Source organism: Talpa occidentalis, unplaced genomic scaffold (assembly GCF_014898055.3).
Source record: "Talpa occidentalis isolate TD23 unplaced genomic scaffold, MPIMG_talOcc4v2.1, whole genome shotgun sequence".
NCBI classification, from domain to species: domain Eukaryota; kingdom Metazoa; phylum Chordata; class Mammalia; order Eulipotyphla; family Talpidae; genus Talpa; species Talpa occidentalis.
Genome location: NW_026555331.1, coordinates 40,987,085 through 41,008,712, shown reverse-complemented (window position 1 = coordinate 41,008,712; position 21,628 = coordinate 40,987,085). Strand labels below are relative to the sequence as shown.

Below are 21,628 nucleotides of genomic sequence, written 5' to 3'. Positions count from 1 at the left end.
ACTGCTGAGGGGAGCAGCGGGTGAGACAGGATAGGTCTGTCGTGCCATGTGGGTTGCTCTGCAGCCAGCAGGGATTGAACTGGCACTGCAGAGGCTACGGACAGCTTTATAGCGCTGCGCTCAACCACCTGCACCACCAGGGAGGCCCCTAATATTTACATTTTTAAAGTTATGTTTTAGACTTGATTTTTTAATTATTTGGAGTATTAGCTAAATACCTTCAAGTTTTTATATTTAGAAATTATTTTAATTTTATTATTTATATGTGTTGTAGTTGGGAAAGAAGAGTTGATGATCGTGGAAGAGTTTATTATGTGGATCATAACACCAGAACTACCACTTGGCAGCGGCCTACCATGGAATCTGTCCGAAATTTTGAACAGTGGCAGTCTCAGCGGAACCAACTGCAGGGAGCTATGCAACAGTTCAACCAACGATACCTCTACTCGGTATTTATTTAGTAAATTATAAGATGTTAATCCAACTTTTTCCTCCAAGCATTTTACCCTTTTTTAATTGGTGATTTTTTTGGAGACGTTATATACACACACACTTTTACAAAGTAAATTTTGGTTGATCATTAATAGATACACATAAGTGCTTGGGGTTTTTTTTTAGTTTTTTAAAAAATTCTAGTCTAACATAACTACATACTTTTTTTGGTCCCTATTAACTGGTAATTTCATACATGTGATTTCTTAATAAAATAGTATGTCTTTACCATTTCCAGCCCTCCACCTTAAATTTAAACTTCTTTTTTCTTTTAAATGAGGCCATTTATCTCCTGGTTTTATTTAAGGCCAGTTTTGCCATAATTGAACCACTCTGAACTTCATCCCACATTCTCAAAAACAGTGTTTTTATCTATTTTGTTCCAGAGATATCCCTAGGATTGTATATAGTTTTTTTCCCAGAAATCTAATGTTATGTGAACACTTGATCGATGAGAAATTTATTTATTGCCATAGCAAACATTCACAAGAAGAGTGAGGGGAAAAAACTACTTCTATTAAATGGATTTGATTTTAGGAAATGGATAATATAAATTTTAAGTACTGGGCATCTCTGGGTATGCTTTGAAGAAACTTAAGGAAATCCAGAATGTGGAAGCTGGCAGATTAAAAGGAAGGAAAGACACAAAAGTTAACTCTTTCTTCAGAATCCTGTCTGAGCTGAGCTGGCTCTTTCACCTCTGTTTTCTTTGGAGATTAAACAGGAAATTTTCATTTGTAGGTTGACCTAGTTTCTTGGTTAGCTATAGCCTGCAGATAACGTGTTGTCAGCTAACCTTGCATGACATCTCCTGCCACCAGTTCCTGGTTCTTTGGTAACTTGTACAGAAATCTGTGGTGCAGTTCCATCATTTAGTTCTATGTAGCAAGCAAGAAATTATGTATGTGTGCATTTGTTTTTGGTTGCATGTAGTTGTATACATGAAAACCTTAGCAAAACAGCAGAATTAGGTAATTGATATGTATCAGAAGTGTATTCTGCACACAGCAGAGTATCTTTCTTTAAATAGATTGAAATTCATTAACTAAATGTAACACCAAGTCTGGGCTAATACTGCATTGACTTAGCAGTGACATCAAGTACCCATTTTTTTCTGCCCTTTTATTCATCCATCCATATCATGCTTCATGCTTCTTACCTCTATCATCTGTAGTGCTGGTCTCTGGGCCTCACTTCCACAGTGTAAGCAAAAAGAAAGGAAAAGTGGATTTGAAGAGGGAAATGATTTTTTTTCTACTAACCATTATCTTTTTACTTGAACTTCTGCTTCTACCTCACTGGCCAGAATAGGTCATTCTACCAGCCTAGCTGCAAGGGAAGTTGGGCATGGAATATTTTTAGATGGACACATTTGCTGTCTCAAGCAAAATAGTGATAGGAAATGGGAAATAGTTATTGAGTTAAATTAATATTTGTTATAAGGTTATAGAAGGTTATATTTGTTATAAGGTTATATTTGTTATAAGGTTATAGGTTACATCATCAAGATGTATTTATACATTATCGTTAAGAAATTATGTTTTCTGGTTATTAGTTTATATTTGTCATTCTTTTAAAATTGTTGGCTGAATTTTACATTTTGGAGGGAATGTATTTCCAGGATTGTGACAGTGCAAGCATAAATGTGTGTTGTTACATATGTATGGATATATAAAAGGTACTAATGTGAGAAAAAAGTTTATTTGTATAAAGATGAATTTGGAATTTAATAATGGTCTTTTTAATAGGCATTTTAAAGAGACTATGACAATTACTCTATCTTTAAATAATATGGTTTCATTAACCATAATTTTCTCTTTGCTCTTTACTCTCATCTTGCTTCTGTAGAATTGATGTCAACATATTATTGATAAATCATTTTATAAAAATGATACTTTAATCAATAGGCTGACTCCTCTTAACTGATAGCATTTTTAGGACTTTGTGTCTTAAAATCACTGTATTCATATTCCTTTATCGTATTTTAAAGAGAGTTAATATAAAATATGATTCTGCTAATTGCTTATTTATCTTTCTCTGTTTTCATATTAAATATTGTTTTTTTCCTCCAATACTTTCTCTATTAGGCTTCAATGTTAGCTGCAGAAAATGACCCATATGGGCCTTTGCCACCTGGCTGGGGTAAGTTAATATTTTGTTGGTAAAAATATCTGAAAGCTATATATAGTAAGTAGTTATTAAATGCTGTTCTTACACTATTTTATAGAAAAAAGAGTGGATTCCACAGACAGAGTTTACTTCGTGAATCACAACACAAAAACAACCCAGTGGGAAGATCCAAGAACTCAAGGGTACCTATCTAGTACTGCCTCGCTTAAGTCATCTTGCACATTTCTGTAGATAGAATCAGGTAGACCCTGATTCAGATGAACGGGCCTGGAAAATATTCACCTGTGACCGTACTTTATCTTTCAGCTTACAGAATGAAGAGCCCTTGCCAGAAGGTTGGGAAATTAGGTATACTCGGGAAGGTGTTAGGTACTTTGTTGATCATAATACCAGAACAACAACATTCAAAGATCCTCGCAATGGGAAGTCATCTGTGTAAGTGAAAATCTGAAGTTTTAGAAACTGTTCTGTTTAAGGAGGACATAAAGTTTAGCTTCTTGTTTAGCCTCAAGTTCAGCAATAAATTTTACTTTTTGGCTCAAGTAAACTAGATAAGTAGTATCCTAGTATTTGTGTTTTTGCTCTACCTTATTAGAGAATGGATTTGTGCCACACAATTCCTTAATAATAGCAAGTATTTTCACAGTGATTACATACATGCCAAGAGTTGTTCTAAGCATTTTATATATGTTAGTTCATTTTATTAGCCAACAATCCCTTGAAAGAGATACTGTATTTTTTCCTTTTTCAAATGCAAAAAGTGAGGCTTAGGGACATAACTAATTCATTTGTGCAAAGTCATGCAGCTAATAGTAGAGCTGGTTTCAGATCAGAGCAGTCTGTCTATAGAATCTGTGCTTTTCACCACCACATCATACCACTGCAATTTCAGGGCATGAGCTTTTCAACAAAATTGAATTTTTCAGAAAAATAAACATGTGATAGATTTCTCCATCCTTCCTAGGTGTGATGTATTTGCATCACTAAGGAAATAGATGCAATTATAAAAGTTCTTTTGTAAACCCTACTGTCACATCTACCCACCTACCATTGTCTGCCTTCCTCCTGACCCTGTAGTGCACTATCATTGTTCTTAACATCTGTTCCCTTTGCTGGTGTACTAGATCATTTCCGCTTCTTTCCTGCATAATTGTTTCAGCATTTATCTTTCTTTTCTACATCATCAGTTTTTCTTCTGGATATTTTCATTAGCTGTTACTCCTTCTAGATTAAAAATAGAGAGACACCCCCCCCCCCCCGCCAATTTTCACCTTATAAATCCAGTCAGGCACGGCAGACCTAATCTGCCTCTCCCGTTGCTCCCCTCAGCAGTGTATTTCAGTAGGTCCATCTGTTCTGCTCCCCATTCTGTCTCTGGTGAATCCTCTCACCCCCATATCCCCTCCCCTCCCACACACACATCCCAGCTCTTGTATGCATAAATAAATAAATCTTTAAAAAATTAAAAATCCAGTCAGTGAAAGTTCATTTTTGTTACTGCCCTTTCCCGGAAAATAATCTGAAGGACTTGTCTCTGTATTGCTGTTTCTAATCCTAAAATCACCTCTAAACAACTCTGATGTGAATTTGTTACGAGCACCAGTCATTTCATAGTATTAATCCAGGAGTTGGTTTGCATTCTTATCTTATTTGACTTACCAGGCGCATTTGACACAATGCATTTCTCTGACCTTGCAGAAGGAATGCAGGGGACTTGAATTTTCCTCTGTCATTCTGGTCTTTCTTCTCCCTCTATTTTATTAGGTGCTCCTTTTTTCTACAACCTCTTTACATTGAAGTACCCAGAGCTTTCTTTGTCCGTAGTTCTCTTTTCTGTCTAACCTCATTCTGTCTAACCTCATTCTGGTGACTTTTATCCAGTGTCATGCTTTTTAAAAAAACATCTATATTCTGATGACTCAAGTATTTATCCCTTGCTTACATTTCTCACTTGAAATTTTGCTTCATATATTCACCTGCGTACTTGATACATCTACTTGCAACTCCTTCCTGATGACTCACATAAAACATGATCTACCTGGGATATTTCCCATCTAAATTGATATAACTCCACGCATAATGTGCTTGGGGCAAAAATCTTGAAATTGTCCTTGACTCCACTTTCTCTCTTATGTCACACATAGTCCATCAAGAATTCTAGTTACCAGCGACTTCAGAATATATGCAGCTATGTCTCAACACTTCCACTCCTGCCACTTTGGGCTCTCACCTCGAATGGTAACTGTGTCACTCTGCTTTCTACCTGTACCTCATATAATGTTACTTTCCATATAGAGACTGATTTTGAAGAAAAATTTAAATCATTTCTTTGCAAAGAACCTTTTAGTGCTCTCCCTCAGTAACAGTGAAAAGCAAAGTCCTTAGAATATCCTCCAAGACCATACAACATCCGACCCCTATTATGTTTTCATCCTCATCTTTATTTTGTGTTCTCATTCACTCTACTCCAGCTTCACTGGCCACATAGCTGTACCTTGAACACCTGAGGCTTCTTTTCACCTCTGAGTCTTAGCTTGTACTCTCTCAGCTTGGTATGCTCTTCCCCTAAATACCTATATAACTTAATGCCCTTCATGTATTTGTTCAAATATTGCTTTATGACCGACTTTGAAAAACTCTCTCTGTACTATTCCTCACACTTTTTACACTGCCTTTTTTGAGGAGCGGGAGTGGTAAGACATTGTCCCGCTCTAACACCTACATGTATAGGTTATTTACTCATTCTGTTTCTTATCTCTCATTCAATAATATAAAAGCTTCACAGAAACAGACATTTTCATGTTTTACTAACAAATAGTGCCAGGTACATGCTCTGTATTTTGTGCATGCATTGAATGAATTCATTTGAACCTGACAACAATATAAGAGGACATTTTCCATTCATTTAAAAATGTTCCCTAAGATTGTGAAAGTTCTTTTGCCTGTCTCACTCAATAGGCATGGGGCCCAGACCCTCTTAGTATGAAATGAACAGTGTTATAAAACCTATCCTTGCATGTGGCTCATTTTTTCTCTACCCTCACTGACCAGTCAAGCCATGTGACCTGATGTCACTTGGTTTTAGGAGTTTGGTTTTGCTTTGCTTACTATCTCCAGCAGTATTTGTTTCAGTCTCAGGTTAAGTTTAAGATATGGTAGTTTCCTTCCATGTCTCCTTTCTGTAACCTCTGTCTTCCTTAGATCCAAGGGTTATCAAAGCTTTTCTTTGAAATAGTGGTAGATTTCATAAAATATCATTTCACTTTTTTTTACAAAAGACCCATACATACATGCAGTAACCATCCTCCTATGTTTATGTTGTGTGTTCTCACTGCACTAGGCCTTGGTGACCCAATATATGTATATCTTTATTTCTCTACCAACAGGTATGCTTCCTGTGGTCATGTGTAAAAATTGGATATGCTCATTTGTTAAATATGTAACTTCAATGTGAATTAATAGGTAATTTGCTTTTGTTTTTCTCTAGAACTAAAGGTGGTCCACAAATTGCTTATGAACGCAGCTTTAGGTGGAAACTCGCTCACTTCCGTTATTTGTGCCAGGTACTACAGTGGTAAATAGATCTTCTGTTCATAATCATTTCGTCTTACCTTTATGAGATACATATACATAGCTTACATGATACTATGTTGTTATTTTCATTTTTTAGTCTAATGCACTACCCAGTCATGTAAAGATCAATGTGTCCCGGCAGACATTGTTTGAGGATTCTTTCCAGCAGGTAAGGAAGGTTTTATCAGAAAAAAACAGAACAACTTGTCTCGCTGTATTTTGTAGTTTTAAAGGGAGTTATGGTTTTAAAAATATTAAGCCATTTCAGAACACAACTGTAACAGTAATCACCACTGTACCCATTATAATAATAACCATAAATCCCACATGTAGTAAGTGATTACTACATACTTGGCACTGGCATTTATATTTATCATTTAATTTAATTCATCCTCACAATACCCCTTTGAGATAGCTCCTATCATTATATCCATTTTATAGGTAAAGATGGTAAGGGTGAGAGACAAAATCATTCTACCATCTATTAGATTACTAAAATAAAGCTTAAATAAACAGCTTTTGGAACAAGTTGATCCATTTAGATCCTTATTTGCTAAGACTTTATTAATACAAAAAAAATCTTGGTAACACCACCAAATTAAAGTTGAATTTATATACTGTATCCCATTTAAATTTTCCCTTAACTTTAATGTTAATTTTCATATTCTTTAGCTTTGTGTTTGTTAGGAGTTCAGTCTTCATTTGAACACTATTTTAGATTGCATTCTCGTTCCAGCTCTCTCATAGTCACATTATAATCATTTATTGTACTTTGTTTTATACTACCACCTGACAATTTGTATTCCTTACTAAAAGTAAGCCCCATGAGAGCAGGAACTAACTTAGTTTACTGCTGTTATACAGAGTGCCCTGAATAGACCTTGATTGTAGCAGCTATTAATAACTGTTTGGTGAATGAATAAATGAATGTAATATGGAAATTGAAATATTGTCATTTTTGTTTTATTGTCATTATGAAGTGGAGAATTTTTAATAAAATTCTCCTTAGTCTCCTCTAAAGTATTACAATATGAATCGAAACTCAGAGACTTTTATATATACTTTGCACAAAACAAAATTGAATAATACTACTCTGAATCAGCTTTTCAAATCTTAGCTTAATCTATCTAGTTGTTGGAGTTTGATCAAGATAGATACATTATAAAGCTGTTACCAGTTTTTTTTTTGAGTTAACAAAGTTTCTAAGTGTTCAAACAGATCAACTTGTTGCAAGCTCTTTCAGTAAGACTACATTTAAATTTGTGGTAGACTTTGGTTTGCCTTTTGCTCTGACTTGGGATCATGGTCTCTTTGATGTGCAAGGCTGAGCCTGGGACTGCCTTTGGAGTAGAGACCTACTGGTGAGCTCTGTCCTGACCAAGACTTGCCAGTCTTGGCTATGGTTCTGACATGTGGAGTGGAAATAACTAATTTTTATACAAAAACAAATCCCATTTACTAGCGACTTGATTTAAACTATAAGGATTATGAAAATGTGGCATAGGTATTGTTTTGAGATATTATACTTTATGTATAAATTCATCATAAAGTTATTTGCTCTAGCTGAGCTCCTTGAAAAATGAAGTGTGTGTGATATAAGCAGGACCCAAAGTGGGATTTTTTAACCTCTCATTAAATGTACCTCAATATCAAAAATATACAAGTCACCTTTTAAAGTATTTTAGTATAGTTTGGCAGGTAGTGGGGAAAGGGGTATTTCCTAACCTTGAAAACCTTTCTGTTTCCAACTCTTCACTAACCCAAAGTAGAACTGCTATCTAACACTGTAAGTGGGAAGAGAGAAATTATTGGAAGTGAACCAGAGAATACTTAATAGACTAAGATACATCTTCACTAGTTTATGGAACAGATCAACTGATCTCTTGGGTTAAAAGCATTGTTGTAGGAGATAAGGAAATGTGTAATTTTGAAAATAATATTAAATTTACTTTTTTTTAAAAGATTTTATTTATACAAGAACTGGGGTATAGGTCAGAGGTATGGGTGAGAGAATTCACCAGAGACGGAGCGGGGAGCAGAACAGGCAGACAGAATGAAGACGCTGCTGAGGGGAGCAGCAGGCGAGGCAGCAGAGGTCTGCCATGCCATGTGGGTTTCTCTCTAGCCAACAAGGAATCGAACCGGTGCTGCAGAGGCTGTGGACAACTTCACAGCGTGGCACTCAACCCGCTGCACCACGGGGGAGGCCCTGAAAATAACATTAAATTTAAATGGAATTATTTTGGAATAAACTTGTGCTGTGTATGAGTGTTTACATATCTTTTGTTTTCAATTAGATTATGGCATTAAAGCCCTATGACTTGAGGAGACGATTATACGTAATATTTAGAGGAGAAGAAGGACTTGATTATGGTGGTCTAGCAAGGTAAAAATTAAAGATAATCTGCTTTGAAATAAGTGTGTCTCTATTGTATGCAATGGATGTATTCATGAAAGCATGTGTTTTTTTCAATAGCAATCTGGAATTCCTTTTTAAACAAAATTTATTTGCACAATTCCGGAGGTATTTATCATTGCTATCTTGGCTATTCTATACATTGTCTCTGTATATATATTATATTAGTGTGTGTGTGATATAGTACATATTTGCTGTTTTTAAAACAGATTTAATCATGTGATATAACAACTTGGTATTTTTTTTTAAGATTTATTTATTTATGCATATAAGAACTGGGTACAGGCCAGAGATGTGGGGGATGAGAGGATTCACCGGAGATAGAGTGGGGAACAGAACAGCAGACTGACTGAAATACACTTCTGAGGGGAGCAGTAGGCGAGACAAGAGAAGTCTGCTGCGCTATGTGGGCAGCTCCTGGGCTGGACGGGGATCGAACTCACGCTGCAGAGGCTGTGGATTGCTTCATATTGTGGTGCTCAACCCCTTGCGCCACCAGGGAGGCCCCACAACTTGGTATTTTATGTATCATGGATATCTTTCCATATCAGTATGTGTAAATCTAATACTCTATTTAATGACTTCACAACATTTCAGAGTTTTCATCACAATTAATGGGTCAGCATGTATAAGATTGCTTCCTATTGTTTGCTATTATAACAGTGTCTGTTGATTTTATATTTGTATTTTTAGTCTGAGTCTTTTTAAGAAGTATGTAATAGTAGACACTTGTGAAATAATATTTGTGGAAAATTCTTTTAGTTTTCAAATATTTCCCTCAATTGCTTTCCCAAACCTAATTTGACAACAATTTATATGTTTAGCAAAATATGTCAATTAAATTTTTCCAAAGAGCTAAACTTGCTTTTCATAGAAAAACAAGCCCCATTTGTTTTTCCAACTATCTTTTTTTTGAACTCACATTTCATAGTTGTACAGAATTACAAAATCACAGTTCTAGTACCACTGGCAAAAAGAAATGGGGGACCAGACTCAGCTGGTGGCAGCAGTTAAATATATATGGGATTGTCAGAGTTTAGGTTATATAAGCATATTTTCTCAACCACACCATTATTAAAAAAGCTTTTTCAGAAGAGAAACAATGTACTATAAATGTTCATATCACATCTGTCTTAATTTCAGAAATGTTCAGACAGTGAAACAAAATGGGGTGGGGGGAAGCAAATATTGTTTTAAAATGAACAATGATATAAAAAATAAAAATAAAAAAATAAAACATGGTACTATTTTTAAAGTATCTGATTTAATAACATTCACATTCTTGTCTGAACCCTTATTTACCTCAACTGTTTGGGTTTAGTTTTATATTTTAATGGTTTTAATACAGACAGTCTATATCATGATTCTCTTAGTCCAAATTTCTTATTTTGATTCATATATTAGTTTTGGTTTATTCAAGAGTTTACATGGGTGATTCATTCCTGTCATCTTGCAAGTTTGAAATGTTTTTCTATTGCTTTTTGTATATAAACAACAGCTTCACTAGATACAAATTTCTTGAACACTATTTTTTTTCCAAAAGTCCGTAGACATTGCTTCACTGTTTTCTAGCACTGAATGTGACACTGAAGTGATAAGCTACCCCCTTGTAGGAAATTTTCTTCTCTCTGGGTAGCCACCGTGCCCTTTCCCTTGAAATTAATTAACTTCATTGATTGTTTTGTATCTTTTTATAGGAACATATTAAGATCTTTCTTAATTTAAGGGAATTTTTCTGCTATATGTCTTTGAATATTTTTTCTGTTCCATTTGTTCAATTTTTCTTCAGGAACATCAGTCATGGGTATGTGGACTCTCCTTTGTCAGTCTGTTGTGTCTGTATTCTTTTCTCTATCATTTTTGTCTTTGTGCTTTTTCATTTTGTTTTGAGTTTCCTCAAACCTAGCCAATGTCACTGTTTGCTGTACTCCCCTGACATTTTGCTGCTTCTAATGTGATTCTTTTCTTCATTAGTGGTTTTACTGTTTTCTTCATTTTCGTCTCTAGGCTTTGCTAACTCATCAGTTGCCTTATTTTTAATCTCGTTTATTGAGAGTATAAAGAAGGGTACGTTGAAAGCGAACTCTTTCTGCCTCTTGCTAGTTAGAATTTTCTCTTCTGCTAGTATCAGGGTATTGGTTATGTTGTATTATAGTCACTCTTGAATTTATTCAGCGTTCTCTGGGCCACTGTTTACTAAAGTAATCTTCAGTAAATAGAAATTTTATATCTTGGTTTTTGTGTCTAAACCCATTTTCATGTGATCTATTGATATTGAGTTGTCTTCACTCAGAGCATGTATATTAGGCCTCTTTACAGTTTGGACATAGACTTGGTTTAAGTAATTGGGACTGTGTAAAATTTTATAAAGTGGTGTTTTTATCATTTCTTAGTTGACTTTGTTTTAGGGTCTTCCTGCTGCTGTAGCTTCAGGCAGTTTCCAAGATTGTATTTTAAAACCTTAGAAAAGCAAGTGTAAATAGACTGTAAGATGAGATCTAGCCACATGATAGTGGCTCCCATTGTGATTTTTTTTTTTAAAGATTTACTTATTTATTTATACAGCACTGGGTACAGTCAGAAGCATGGGAGGGTGAGAGAATTCACCAGAGCCAGAGCAGGGAGCAGAACAGGCAGAAGGACCCAAGTACACTGCTGAGGGGAGCAGCGAGCGGCAGAAGAGGTCTGCGTGCCATGTGGGACCCTAGCCCAGTGGCCGGGGATCGAATCGGCGCTACAGAGGCTGTGGGCAGCTTCGCAACCCAGCGCTCAACCTCAACAGCTCAACCTCAACCGCTGCGCCACTGGGGAGGCCCTCCCATTGTGATTTTAATTTTTTTAATTACTTGGTAACATTAAATTTCTCTTTAAAAACACTTAGGTCCACATTTCTACATTCTCACATGGCATTAATTGGCTGAATCAAATTAGCTGCTTCTTCTTGTAGGGTACTATACACTGTTTTCACTACCGTTTCCACCACTGCCCAGTCTTCTTAAGAACTGTGATACCCAATAATTTTTGCTTAAAACTGATGAGATTTTTATCAGGGTTACAATGAACATTGGGGAATTGGGACTTAGTAGAGAATATGAGGTCATTGTAAAGAAAGAACACCCTTGTAGTCACTGACCACTAGAGCCCTGCTTTAGAAGAAATTGCTCTTGGAGTATCTTTATTATTTCATACTATGTATTTTTTTTTAAACTAGCTAGGTTTCATATGTTGGATTTTTTTAATGAGGCAGAAAGGTAGCAATAAGTTAGAGAATGCTCATTACATTTAAAGTTTTCACCTTTTAAACTTTTTGTTAAGCATTGGCAATAAAATTAAATCTGTTCCATGGTAACAGTGCTCTAGCTCAGTGGCACCAGCAAATATTTATTAATCCCTACCCTGTTGTGGATAGGGATCTGGAATGCCTATTTCGAGTACAAAATGCAAAAAAAAAAAATAATATAAAGTTCTGACTTTTGATAAGAAGCAGGTCATGTACAGAAAGTGAATAAATTTGTGAAGTTGTTACCACTAAATATTCGGTGATTGATACAGATACTATGCTGAAAACTGCTTCAAATAATTGCTAAAGTGGTATCTAAACTAGATTTGAAAGAAAAAATGGGATTTATATATGCTAAATTGAAATTGGGGAGATATACCCAAACAAAGGTATTGCACAGAAATAAGTGTTTATGTATAAGGAACACTGAATGTATAGTTTGGCAAGGCAGAATATTGCAGGTAACTTTGAATAGAGGCCAGATTATGCGTATCTTAAATGGAAAGCTAAGGAATTAGCAGAGCTGTTTAAGGCTATTTGAGCGGAGAGGTATGACCTACATACTATGATGTCATAGAGATGTGATATACGTATTTAAGATATGTTTTTAAGTTCATTTATAGAAAATGCTAAAAGATAACCTTATTTTCTTTTAGGGAATGGTTTTTCTTACTTTCACATGAAGTTTTGAACCCTATGTATTGCTTATTTGAGTATGCTGGCAAGAACAACTATTGTCTGCAGATAAATCCAGCATCAACTATTAATCCAGACCATCTTTCATATTTCTGTTTCATTGGTCGTTTTATTGCTATGGTGAGTCCTGACTTTCTGTTATTTCTTTATTCATTTATTTAAACTTTCCTTATTTTAAAAGTAATTTAGAAACAACTGTATGCATTATCCTTGTTTATATCAAGGAAGTTTGTTTCAAAAGATTATCAAAATACAGTTAATTTTTGAGTACTTATATGAAATCAAGATTATGAATAGGATTATTGGCATCTGTTTAATCTTTAAAAGCCTTGTAATTTAATTGTGTAATTGAAAGCTTTTAGTTTGACTACATTTATATAAAAGAAAATCCTTAGTTGGCTAATAATTGCACTTAATTGATTTTTTTTAAAGATTTATACAAGAACCAGGTACAGGCCAGATGTGCGGGAGGGTGAGAGGATTCACCAGAGACAGCAGGGAATAGAACAGGCAGAATGACTGAAATACACTGCTGAGGGGAACAGCGGATGAGACAGGAGAGGTCTGCCGTGCCATGTGGGTAGCTCCGTGGCCAGCGGGGATCGAACTGGCACTGTAGAGGCAGCGGACAGCTTCATAGCACTGCGCCCAACCGCCTGTGCCACCAGGGAGGTCCTTAATTGATTTTTTAGGAATTTTTCAGATGCTCTTATGGGTCTTTTGTCTACTGACAAGTGTTTGCATTTATTTGTACTTTATTATTTGTTTATTCAGGACATACTTACTTAGGAGTTCATTAAATGGCATCACCATATGAAAGTGTTGAGTCCATGAAGATACGACAGAAACCTTGCTCACAGGGGTCTAAATTCTATTAGAGACTGGTAGATAATAAAAACTATGTGCTGATGGAAAAGAGTTGCTTTTTCATATAGTAGGATTAGTGGAGAACCCTCTGATGGATGTCACATGAACAGAAGCATGAAGAAAGCTAGGGGTTAAGTCACACAGGTATCTTGGAGAACAACATTCTCGCATAGGAAATAGTGAGACTATGTCTCCAAGGTAAAAAAAAAATACATTTTTGATTGCAAAATAGCATGACTCTTAACAGAATGTGAGAGAGAATGTGGCAGGAGATGAGGTTTAAAGGTGCTATGTGGGACCTTTAGAAAACTCAAGGACTTTGAAAACCAGGGCAGTGAAATGATCTAAATAACATGATCTGATTTTGATTTTTATTACGCTCACTCTCCTGCTATGTAGAAAAGAGACTAATTGGGACAGAGGAAAGCAAGAGTAGAAGCAGGAAAACTATTTGCAGTAATTCAGGTGAGATAATAATGACTTGGACTTAATTGGCATAGCACTGGAGACTGTGAGAGTGGTTTGATTCTGGATACATTCTGAAGTTAAAGCTGAGTTTTTTTTTTTTAACTTTTTTTATGTAAGGTGTGAAAGTCACATATATGACACCAAAATTCATGGCCTGTATCTGACTATAGTTTCCATTTCTTAAGGGTTGTGGCAAGAGCAAATTTTTGTTAAGTTTGAGATACCAGGAGAAGCCTGAATGGAGAAGTAGGGATAGGTCGTTGGATATAGAAGTCCAGAAATGAGAGGATATGTAAGTTAGAGATAGGCATTTGGGAGTTCTCAGAACACAAAGGCTATTAAAACTAGTTTAAAGGAGGAAGGGCCTCCCTGGTGGCACAAGGGGTTAAGTCTCAGCACTATGAAGCTATCTGCAGCCACTGCAGCATGAGTTTGATCCCCGGCCAGGGAGCTAATCCACATGGCCCAGCAGACCTCTCCTGACTTGCCCGCTGCTGCCCTCAGCAGTGTATTTCAGTAAATCCACCTGTTCTGCTCCCCACTCTGTTTCTGGTGATCCTCTCACCCCCCACACCTTGGCCTACACCCCAGCTCTTGTATGCATAAATAAATAAATCTTTTTTTAAAAAGAAGTAGTTTAAGGAATTGAGTATTGCTAGAGAAGTTTAGGTACATGAGTTTGGAAATGTGAAGAAACAAGCAAAAGAGCTGAAGTGAATCAAAGAAGAATGGTTCCTAGCACAAAAGGGAAGATGTATGTTTCAAATGTGATCACACATTTGACAATGTGATCAACTGTCAAATGTTGAAGGGCTGAGCAAGTGAGGCTGAGAAGGGACGTGTCCATTTCATTTGGATAGGTGAGATATTCAGCAGTAGAGACAAGGGGGGAAGAAATGGAGGAAACAGAAGTAAACATTATTTTAAAAATTTGCTGTAAAGATGTTAGAGAAATTGGTCAGTAACTGGAAGTAAAGAGGAAATCAAGAATGAGAGAATAAAACTTCTGACAATGATAAAATAAGGGACGATAGAATTTGATGACGTCAGTGGTTAGGGAATATGGGAGCAATATGGATTAAGACCTTAGTAGTAGGCAGATGTGGTGGAATATAAGTCCTCTTTGCTGGCTTCTGTTTACTCAGTGAAACAGAAAGCAAGAACACTACCTCAATGCCTCCCTGGTGTCGCAAGGGGTTAAGCACCACACTATGAAGCAATCCACAACCTCTGCAGCACGAGTTCGATCCCTGGCTGGCCAGGGAGCAACCCACATGGCTCAGTAGACCTCTCCTGACTCGCCCGCTGCTCCCCTCAGCAGTGTATTTCAGTCTGCCTGTTCTGCTACCCACTCTGTCTCTGGTAAATCCTCTCACCCCCTGCATCTCTGGCCTGCACCCCAGCTGTTGTATGCATAAGTCTATCTTTAAAAAAAAAAAAAAACCTACCTCAGAGTGAGTGGTGAAAGGAGGAATTTGAGGAGTGGAAATGATGTAGTCATTTGGGAGAAGGGTTAATAAATGCAATGGGGATTACTAGGTAGCACTAAGCTCCCACTTAAGGTTGTTGGTCATGAACAAGCTGGCATGGTTGTATGTACATTTCTAGCATGTTCGACTGTCCAGGCACAGGCATGATAATTGGATTTAGTTAGGTTTGAGATTTTGCCAGAAATAGATTGTGGGGAGGCAGGATTTGAAAACATGCAGGTAGTAACTTTAAATGCTTGACGATGGAATCTAATTGTCTATTCTAATTGAATAAGGAAGAAATAATTTCGTGAGGTGGCTAAGAGACAGTGATGAGGTAATAGGATCAGTGGATTGTTTTTTAGATCCCAGTAGTGTCAAAAATCACTAGTATTACTATTAATACTATTAAAAACAGTTAACTGAAAAATTAGGTAGTGTTTGAAATCAAGACTTTGAAGGAATTAGTTACTGCTAATGACAGTATATTACACATGATGTTGATATTGTTTGGCTGAGTTAAAGGCTAATACCACTGAAAGCACTAAAAAGCTTGGGTAGAGAGTTGGGCATATGGGGGATTTTGCTACTCATGAATCATGAGTCTTAGAGGGCATAGGACTAGTAGTGGTTTGGAGAGGTGTGACAAATGGGATCAGATTTCCAGATCAGGCAGTTGGTGGTGAGAGTCAGGCTACTGAAGGGGTCTGGGCCCACTTCCATTGGCTGTTGTGAATAGGAGTGAAGGCATGATGGGGTTATTCCTGAAAATCACTTGCAGATTAGATATGAAAGGAACAAGGGAGGAGTCATCTTTGTAGATGCATGCATAGGAAGCCCTGAGACACCACCTTCCTTCCCACATCCGGTTATGTTAGTTTATAAAAATTAGAAACAATAGAGGTTTGGTAAAGTTCCTATATCATTATTATTATTTCTACTTACTGATAGGACATGATATAGCTATGTGTTTGGCCTCAGTTAAATAAATTTGTTTCAACACTTCAATTTATTATACTTAGCATTATTTTTAAGATTTATTTATTTATGCATACCATAACTGGAGTACATGCCAGAGGTGCAGGGGGTGAGAGGATTCACCAGAGACAGTGAGGTGCAAAAATGGCGGATCTACTGAAATACACTGGTGAGGGGAGCAGTGGGTGAGATAAGAGAGGTTGGCTGCGCCATGTGGGTCAACTCCCTCGCTGGGGATTGAACTCATGCTGCAGTGGCTGGCAATAGTTTGATAGCAATGAGACTTTGAACCCCTGCACCACCAGGGAGGCCCTATACTTAGCATTTTATGTAATATTTTAGTTTCTGTGATCTATGCGGATTACTAAATGGTCTGTTTTGTTCTTTTTGCCTATAAAGCCTCATGATTTCTGTTATTAAAGTAAGAAAACTGTAATTTGGTAAATTTTTTGTTTTTTTTGGCAGGCACTTTTCCATGGAAAGTTTATTGATACTGGTTTCTCTTTACCATTCTACAAGCGTATGTTAAGTAAAAAACTGACTATTAAGGATTTGGAGTCTATTGATACTGAATTTTATAACTCCCTTATCTGGATAAGGTTTGAAGATTTATCTTTCAATAAGACATTTTCTTAAAACCAATTTATGTATCTTGTTAATTAGTGCATATATATTTATATCACCCAGAGACAACAACATTGAAGAATGTGGCTTAGAAATGTACTTTTCTGTTGACATGGAGATTTTGGGAAAGGTTACTTCACATGACTTGAAGCTGGGAGGTTCAAATATCCTGGTGACCGAGGAGAACAAAGATGAATACATTGGGTAAGGTGATGTACCTTAATTTCTAGATCATCTTGAGTATGTTAGAGCTAATTCCTCTACCTCTGTTCTTAATTTCATCCCGCTTATACCTCTGGGAAGATATTTCATAGTCATTCTCTCTTTATCCTTTTCAGTCATTTTCTCTCTACTCAGTCTTCCTCTCAAACAGTTACACTAAAAAATCCAAATGTATTAAAACAATCTCTCCCGCCTGTTTTAATGCATAAAGTTCTTTTTTTAATTTTTTTTTAATTTTTAAACAATATCTGCTCTCCACCCCCATGTATTTAAGTTCTTTCAGCAGTATCAATGTTCTTGAAATAAGTGTGTATGACATTTGTTTTCCCACTGTCGTTTGCTATATGCATTCTGCCTTTGTTTTGATCAAAAATCTTAATATTGGTACTAAAAAAGGGCTTTGCAAAAACTGTGCAGCCTCTTCCTTTCTAGAAGAGGAGACTAATGCTTCACTGAGTAGTAGCAAAACTGACTCTGTAACCAAGACTTGCTAAAGCAGTCTAAGAAAGCTCATTTCCTATACAAATTCACTTCTCCCTTTTTAGCTTATTCTTTTAATAGTGCTCACCACAGTTTGTTTTAAAGCTGTTTTCTTAGTTCCATGATCCCACACTGCACTGATTTTCTTTACTTTCTCTAAAGCCTTCATTTTCTAATGTTCTTCATTTAGTCTGCTTCTCTCAATAGTCTGTTACTATGCCTTCAGTTTTCTCTGGAAGTAATATCTGAACTTTAGAAATAATTTCCATTTGCCAGCCAGATAAATCCAAATTTCTCTGGGAAGGAACCAGTAGCACTTACAAACAAGGCAGCAGGAAACCTTCATTAGCTTGAATCCATATATCCTGCTGCTTTTGTCTTTATAGGATAAGTTTCCCAAAAAGTAAAGTCAAGTCAGAGACTATTTAATAGATATTGCTGTGTTGCTTTTTCAAAAGTCAGTAGCAATCCTTTCTTTTTTAACCTGTATTAATGTCTATGCCTACTAAGTTAATGTGACCTTGCCAGGACAGTGTAAGCATCTTTCTCCCTATTTTCCTGCTGAACTAGTTTTCTCTGAGTGGCGGAATTAGGAATGACTAAGTTTCTTCATTATACATTTTTGTATTCTCTAGGTATTTTTGTTTAGCTTTGTCATGTAGTGTGCACTTAGTGGAAAAAGTAAAGTTATTTATATTTTGAAGAAAAGATGCTCACAAAGATAACAAAAGGCACTGTCTGGGCTTCCTTTTTTTAAAAAAAAAAAGTCTTAAGCTTTCCACAAAATCCAGCAACCATTATTAGTGTTAACTTAAGCTTTTACAAATCATCATCGGTGATTTAAGATACCAAAAACAGTTTAACATTTCAACATTTAGTTTATAGTTTGCTACTTTAAATTTCATATTAGGCATTAAGGTAACCGATTTTTTTTAAATCTTACTTGTATAGTTCATACTATGTTAAGAGTTGACAGCTAATCCTAACATTTTATAGATGATTGTTCAATTATAAGACTTTAATCTTTTTTTTTTTTTTAATCTAGCTCTTTGAAATTCTGTGATAATACTCTTCCTTTTCAGTTGTGATACTTTGCTTTTGGAGTAAAATAGAACCTCAGTGAGTTCATGAGTAAATGGATGGTAAAAAGATGTATGAAGTGTTTTTGGAATTCAGTGTAGGAAGGAAGCTGTTGAATCTGCTGGGAGAACTCAGGCCTGTTTTTCATAGGACATTGCAAATAAGTTAGGTCTTGAAGAATGAATGAGAGTTTGCCTGATAGAGGGAGAGCTTTCTGAAAGGTAGGGAAATAGCAGGAGTAGAGGAATTGAGATAGTAAAGGGATTAGTTTATCCTGGAAATCGACAATGACAGTGCTATGGGAAATGGTATAAGATGGTGAGAAACAGTCTTCAAAAACATACCAAGATGAGATGATCATAATTGTTTTGGGAAGGCTAATTTAAGTAACCAAAGCCAAATCGGGAATGTCAGACCTGGGAAGAATCATGTGAGAGTTGGGAATGTTAATGTCTAGTATTATGGGAAGTTTGTATAGCATGAGCTCTGAGACATGAACACTGGCTTTGGCAATTCATAGTTCTTTATTGACCTTTATTGAGTTTTTTTCTTCTGGGGTGGTGAGGGGTTGCTGAAACCAAATTAATATTGATTTAAACAGGTGAAAAAAATGGATACAGGGTACTCTTGATATGAGTAGTGGTAAAGAGGAGTGATTTACTTTTTTCCATTTTATTTATTTTAGGGATTTATTTTGCATTGTTCATTGTTCATGTTTGATTTTTCCACTCAGGTATAATCCCCATAAAATTCCCACAACCAGTTCACTCATGAACTATCATTATGGTCTTTTGTGCTCTTCCTTCCCCTTTCTTGACCCCTGTCCATCCCCATCCACGGTGGTATGTCTTAGTTCTATAGTTTGCCTGCTAATTTTATCTTTTTTCCCCACCCTGGCCCCTTGTTCAGTTTCCCTATAGTCCTATGATAAGTGAAACCATCTGATATTTTTCTTTTTCCTTCTGACTTATTTCACTGAGCATAATCCTTTGCAACTCCATCCATGTTGCTGCGAGTGGCGTGAATTTCTCTTTTTTGATGGCTGAGTAGTATTCCCTTGTGTATATTTACCACATCTTCTTGAGTTAGTCATCTGGTTTTGGGCATTTAGGTTGTTTCCCTATCTTGTAAATAGTGCTGCAGTGAACATAGGGGTGCAGGTTTCCTTTTGAATTAATATTTTTTGTGTCCTTTGGGCAGATTCCTAGAAGTGGAATTTCTGGGTCATATGGTAGATCCATTTTTAATAATTTGAGGGTCCTCCACACAGTTTCCATAGTGATTGGATCAGTTTGCATTCCCACTAGCAGTGTGTTAAGAGGAGAGTAATTTAAAAGAGATACTGGGTTGAAGAAAGCGGTTTTGGAACAGAATAATCTGAGCACCTTGTGGACAAATAGAAGAGGAATCGGGAAGAGTATAAGGGCATAGAGCAAAAGAGGGTTAGTAACTGATGAAGAAAATTTTTTGAGGCAGCTTGAATGAAAGGTTTTCCTCAAAAAATTACTGGTAAACTTCCACTCGGACACAAGGAGTTAAAAATGGGAGGAACATGGATACATTGACTTTCTTTCACCAACTGACACTGGTTAACTTCTCATCAGGTGTAGCATATGCTTTCCTTCCACAAGGGACTTCAGATCTTTTCAGAAACTCCTGGTAGAGATTTTGTGTCACTGACAGATTTTCTTATTTCTCTTTTAGCTATACTACAGCTGCCTTATATATCTCCTCAGAACGTCTGGTTATCATAGTTATTTCTTCTTTTCTGGTCAGGAAATCTTAATTACTTCTAATAAATCAGCATACAAGAAACTAGTTCTCCAGGTTTAAGTTTTCTCAAACAGAGGGACCGTAAACTCATACAAACATATGGTCCCTAGACAGATTGACTGTCACTGTGTTACTGACACAATCTGCTGTGGAATGCTTCAAGTCAGAGTTCTCAGTCTTGGCAAAGCTTTGGTGGAAGAGCCTGTTTAATTATTGTAACCATCTCCTCACTGTGTCAGCACACAATATTTGAAGTTATTTTTAGAAATGAAAAGGGAATAATTGTGCTAGAGTTTTGGCTCTCACAAGAATCTCCTATTTATTTTGAAAAGCATCTTTTACATAACTACTAACGTGCTAGAACTGATACAAAAATATGTTTGTGTGTTATTGGTATATTTAGATGAAGTACTTGGTGTTTCTAAGTTTCTACCTTCATATAAATCAGTTATTTTTAAATACCATCTTTTTTTTTTTTCAGTTTAATGACAGAATGGCGTTTTTCTCGAGGAGTACAAGAACAGACCAAAGCTTTCCTTGATGGTTTTAATGAAGTTGTTCCTCTTCAGTGGCTGCAGTACTTTGATGAAAAGGAATTGGAGGTTAGGCTCTTATTATAAGGAATGGTACTGGGAGAAGGGCCTGTTTTAATGCTTTTACAGAGGGATGAACACAGTTTTAAATCATGTGGCACAGTTTTAAATCCTCTCATTCATCCTCTAATCCTTTCAAATGTTTAGGGGTATTTCGATGTATTGGGTAAGGGTTTTAGATTAAGATCTTTGAATCATAATGTTGTCCTGGGCACAGAATCATCCTGCAGAGCCAGCTGTTAGTGGTCCACAAGAGTGATTGCAGCCTTATTTATTTTAGGAACTTTGTGAAATCTTGCCTTAGTAGTGAGTTGTCCCCCAAATCAGATTTTTGAGTTTTTAATACTCTTAACTGTATTTAGACTTAAATTATATCAGAAATTTGTTATGAGATAAAATACACATTAATTTATCATCTTAACCACTTTAAAGTGTACAGTTCAGCAGTGTTGAGTATATTCTCATTATTGTGCAAGTTCTCCAGAAC

General features: G+C 36.2%; 1 protein-coding gene across 3 annotated transcripts in view; it reads left to right on the top strand.

Annotated features, from left to right (window-relative positions):
- WWP1 (WW domain containing E3 ubiquitin protein ligase 1) overlaps positions 1-21,628 on the top strand; it is an 85,845-nt gene that overhangs the window by 53,799 nt on the left and 10,418 nt on the right. For all 3 annotated transcript variants that reach the window (XM_037504428.2, XM_037504423.2, XM_037504435.2), the window contains 11 exons: positions 275-449; positions 2,580-2,634; positions 2,720-2,804; positions 2,929-3,057; positions 6,110-6,185; positions 6,293-6,364; positions 8,493-8,581; positions 12,548-12,707; positions 16,835-16,968; positions 17,057-17,197; positions 21,030-21,150. In XM_037504428.2, coding sequence (XP_037360325.1) covers positions 275-449; positions 2,580-2,634; positions 2,720-2,804; positions 2,929-3,057; positions 6,110-6,185; positions 6,293-6,364; positions 8,493-8,581; positions 12,548-12,707; positions 16,835-16,968; positions 17,057-17,197; positions 21,030-21,150 — 1,237 coding nt within the window. The remainder of the gene's footprint in view (positions 1-274; positions 450-2,579; positions 2,635-2,719; positions 2,805-2,928; positions 3,058-6,109; positions 6,186-6,292; positions 6,365-8,492; positions 8,582-12,547; positions 12,708-16,834; positions 16,969-17,056; positions 17,198-21,029; positions 21,151-21,628) is intronic.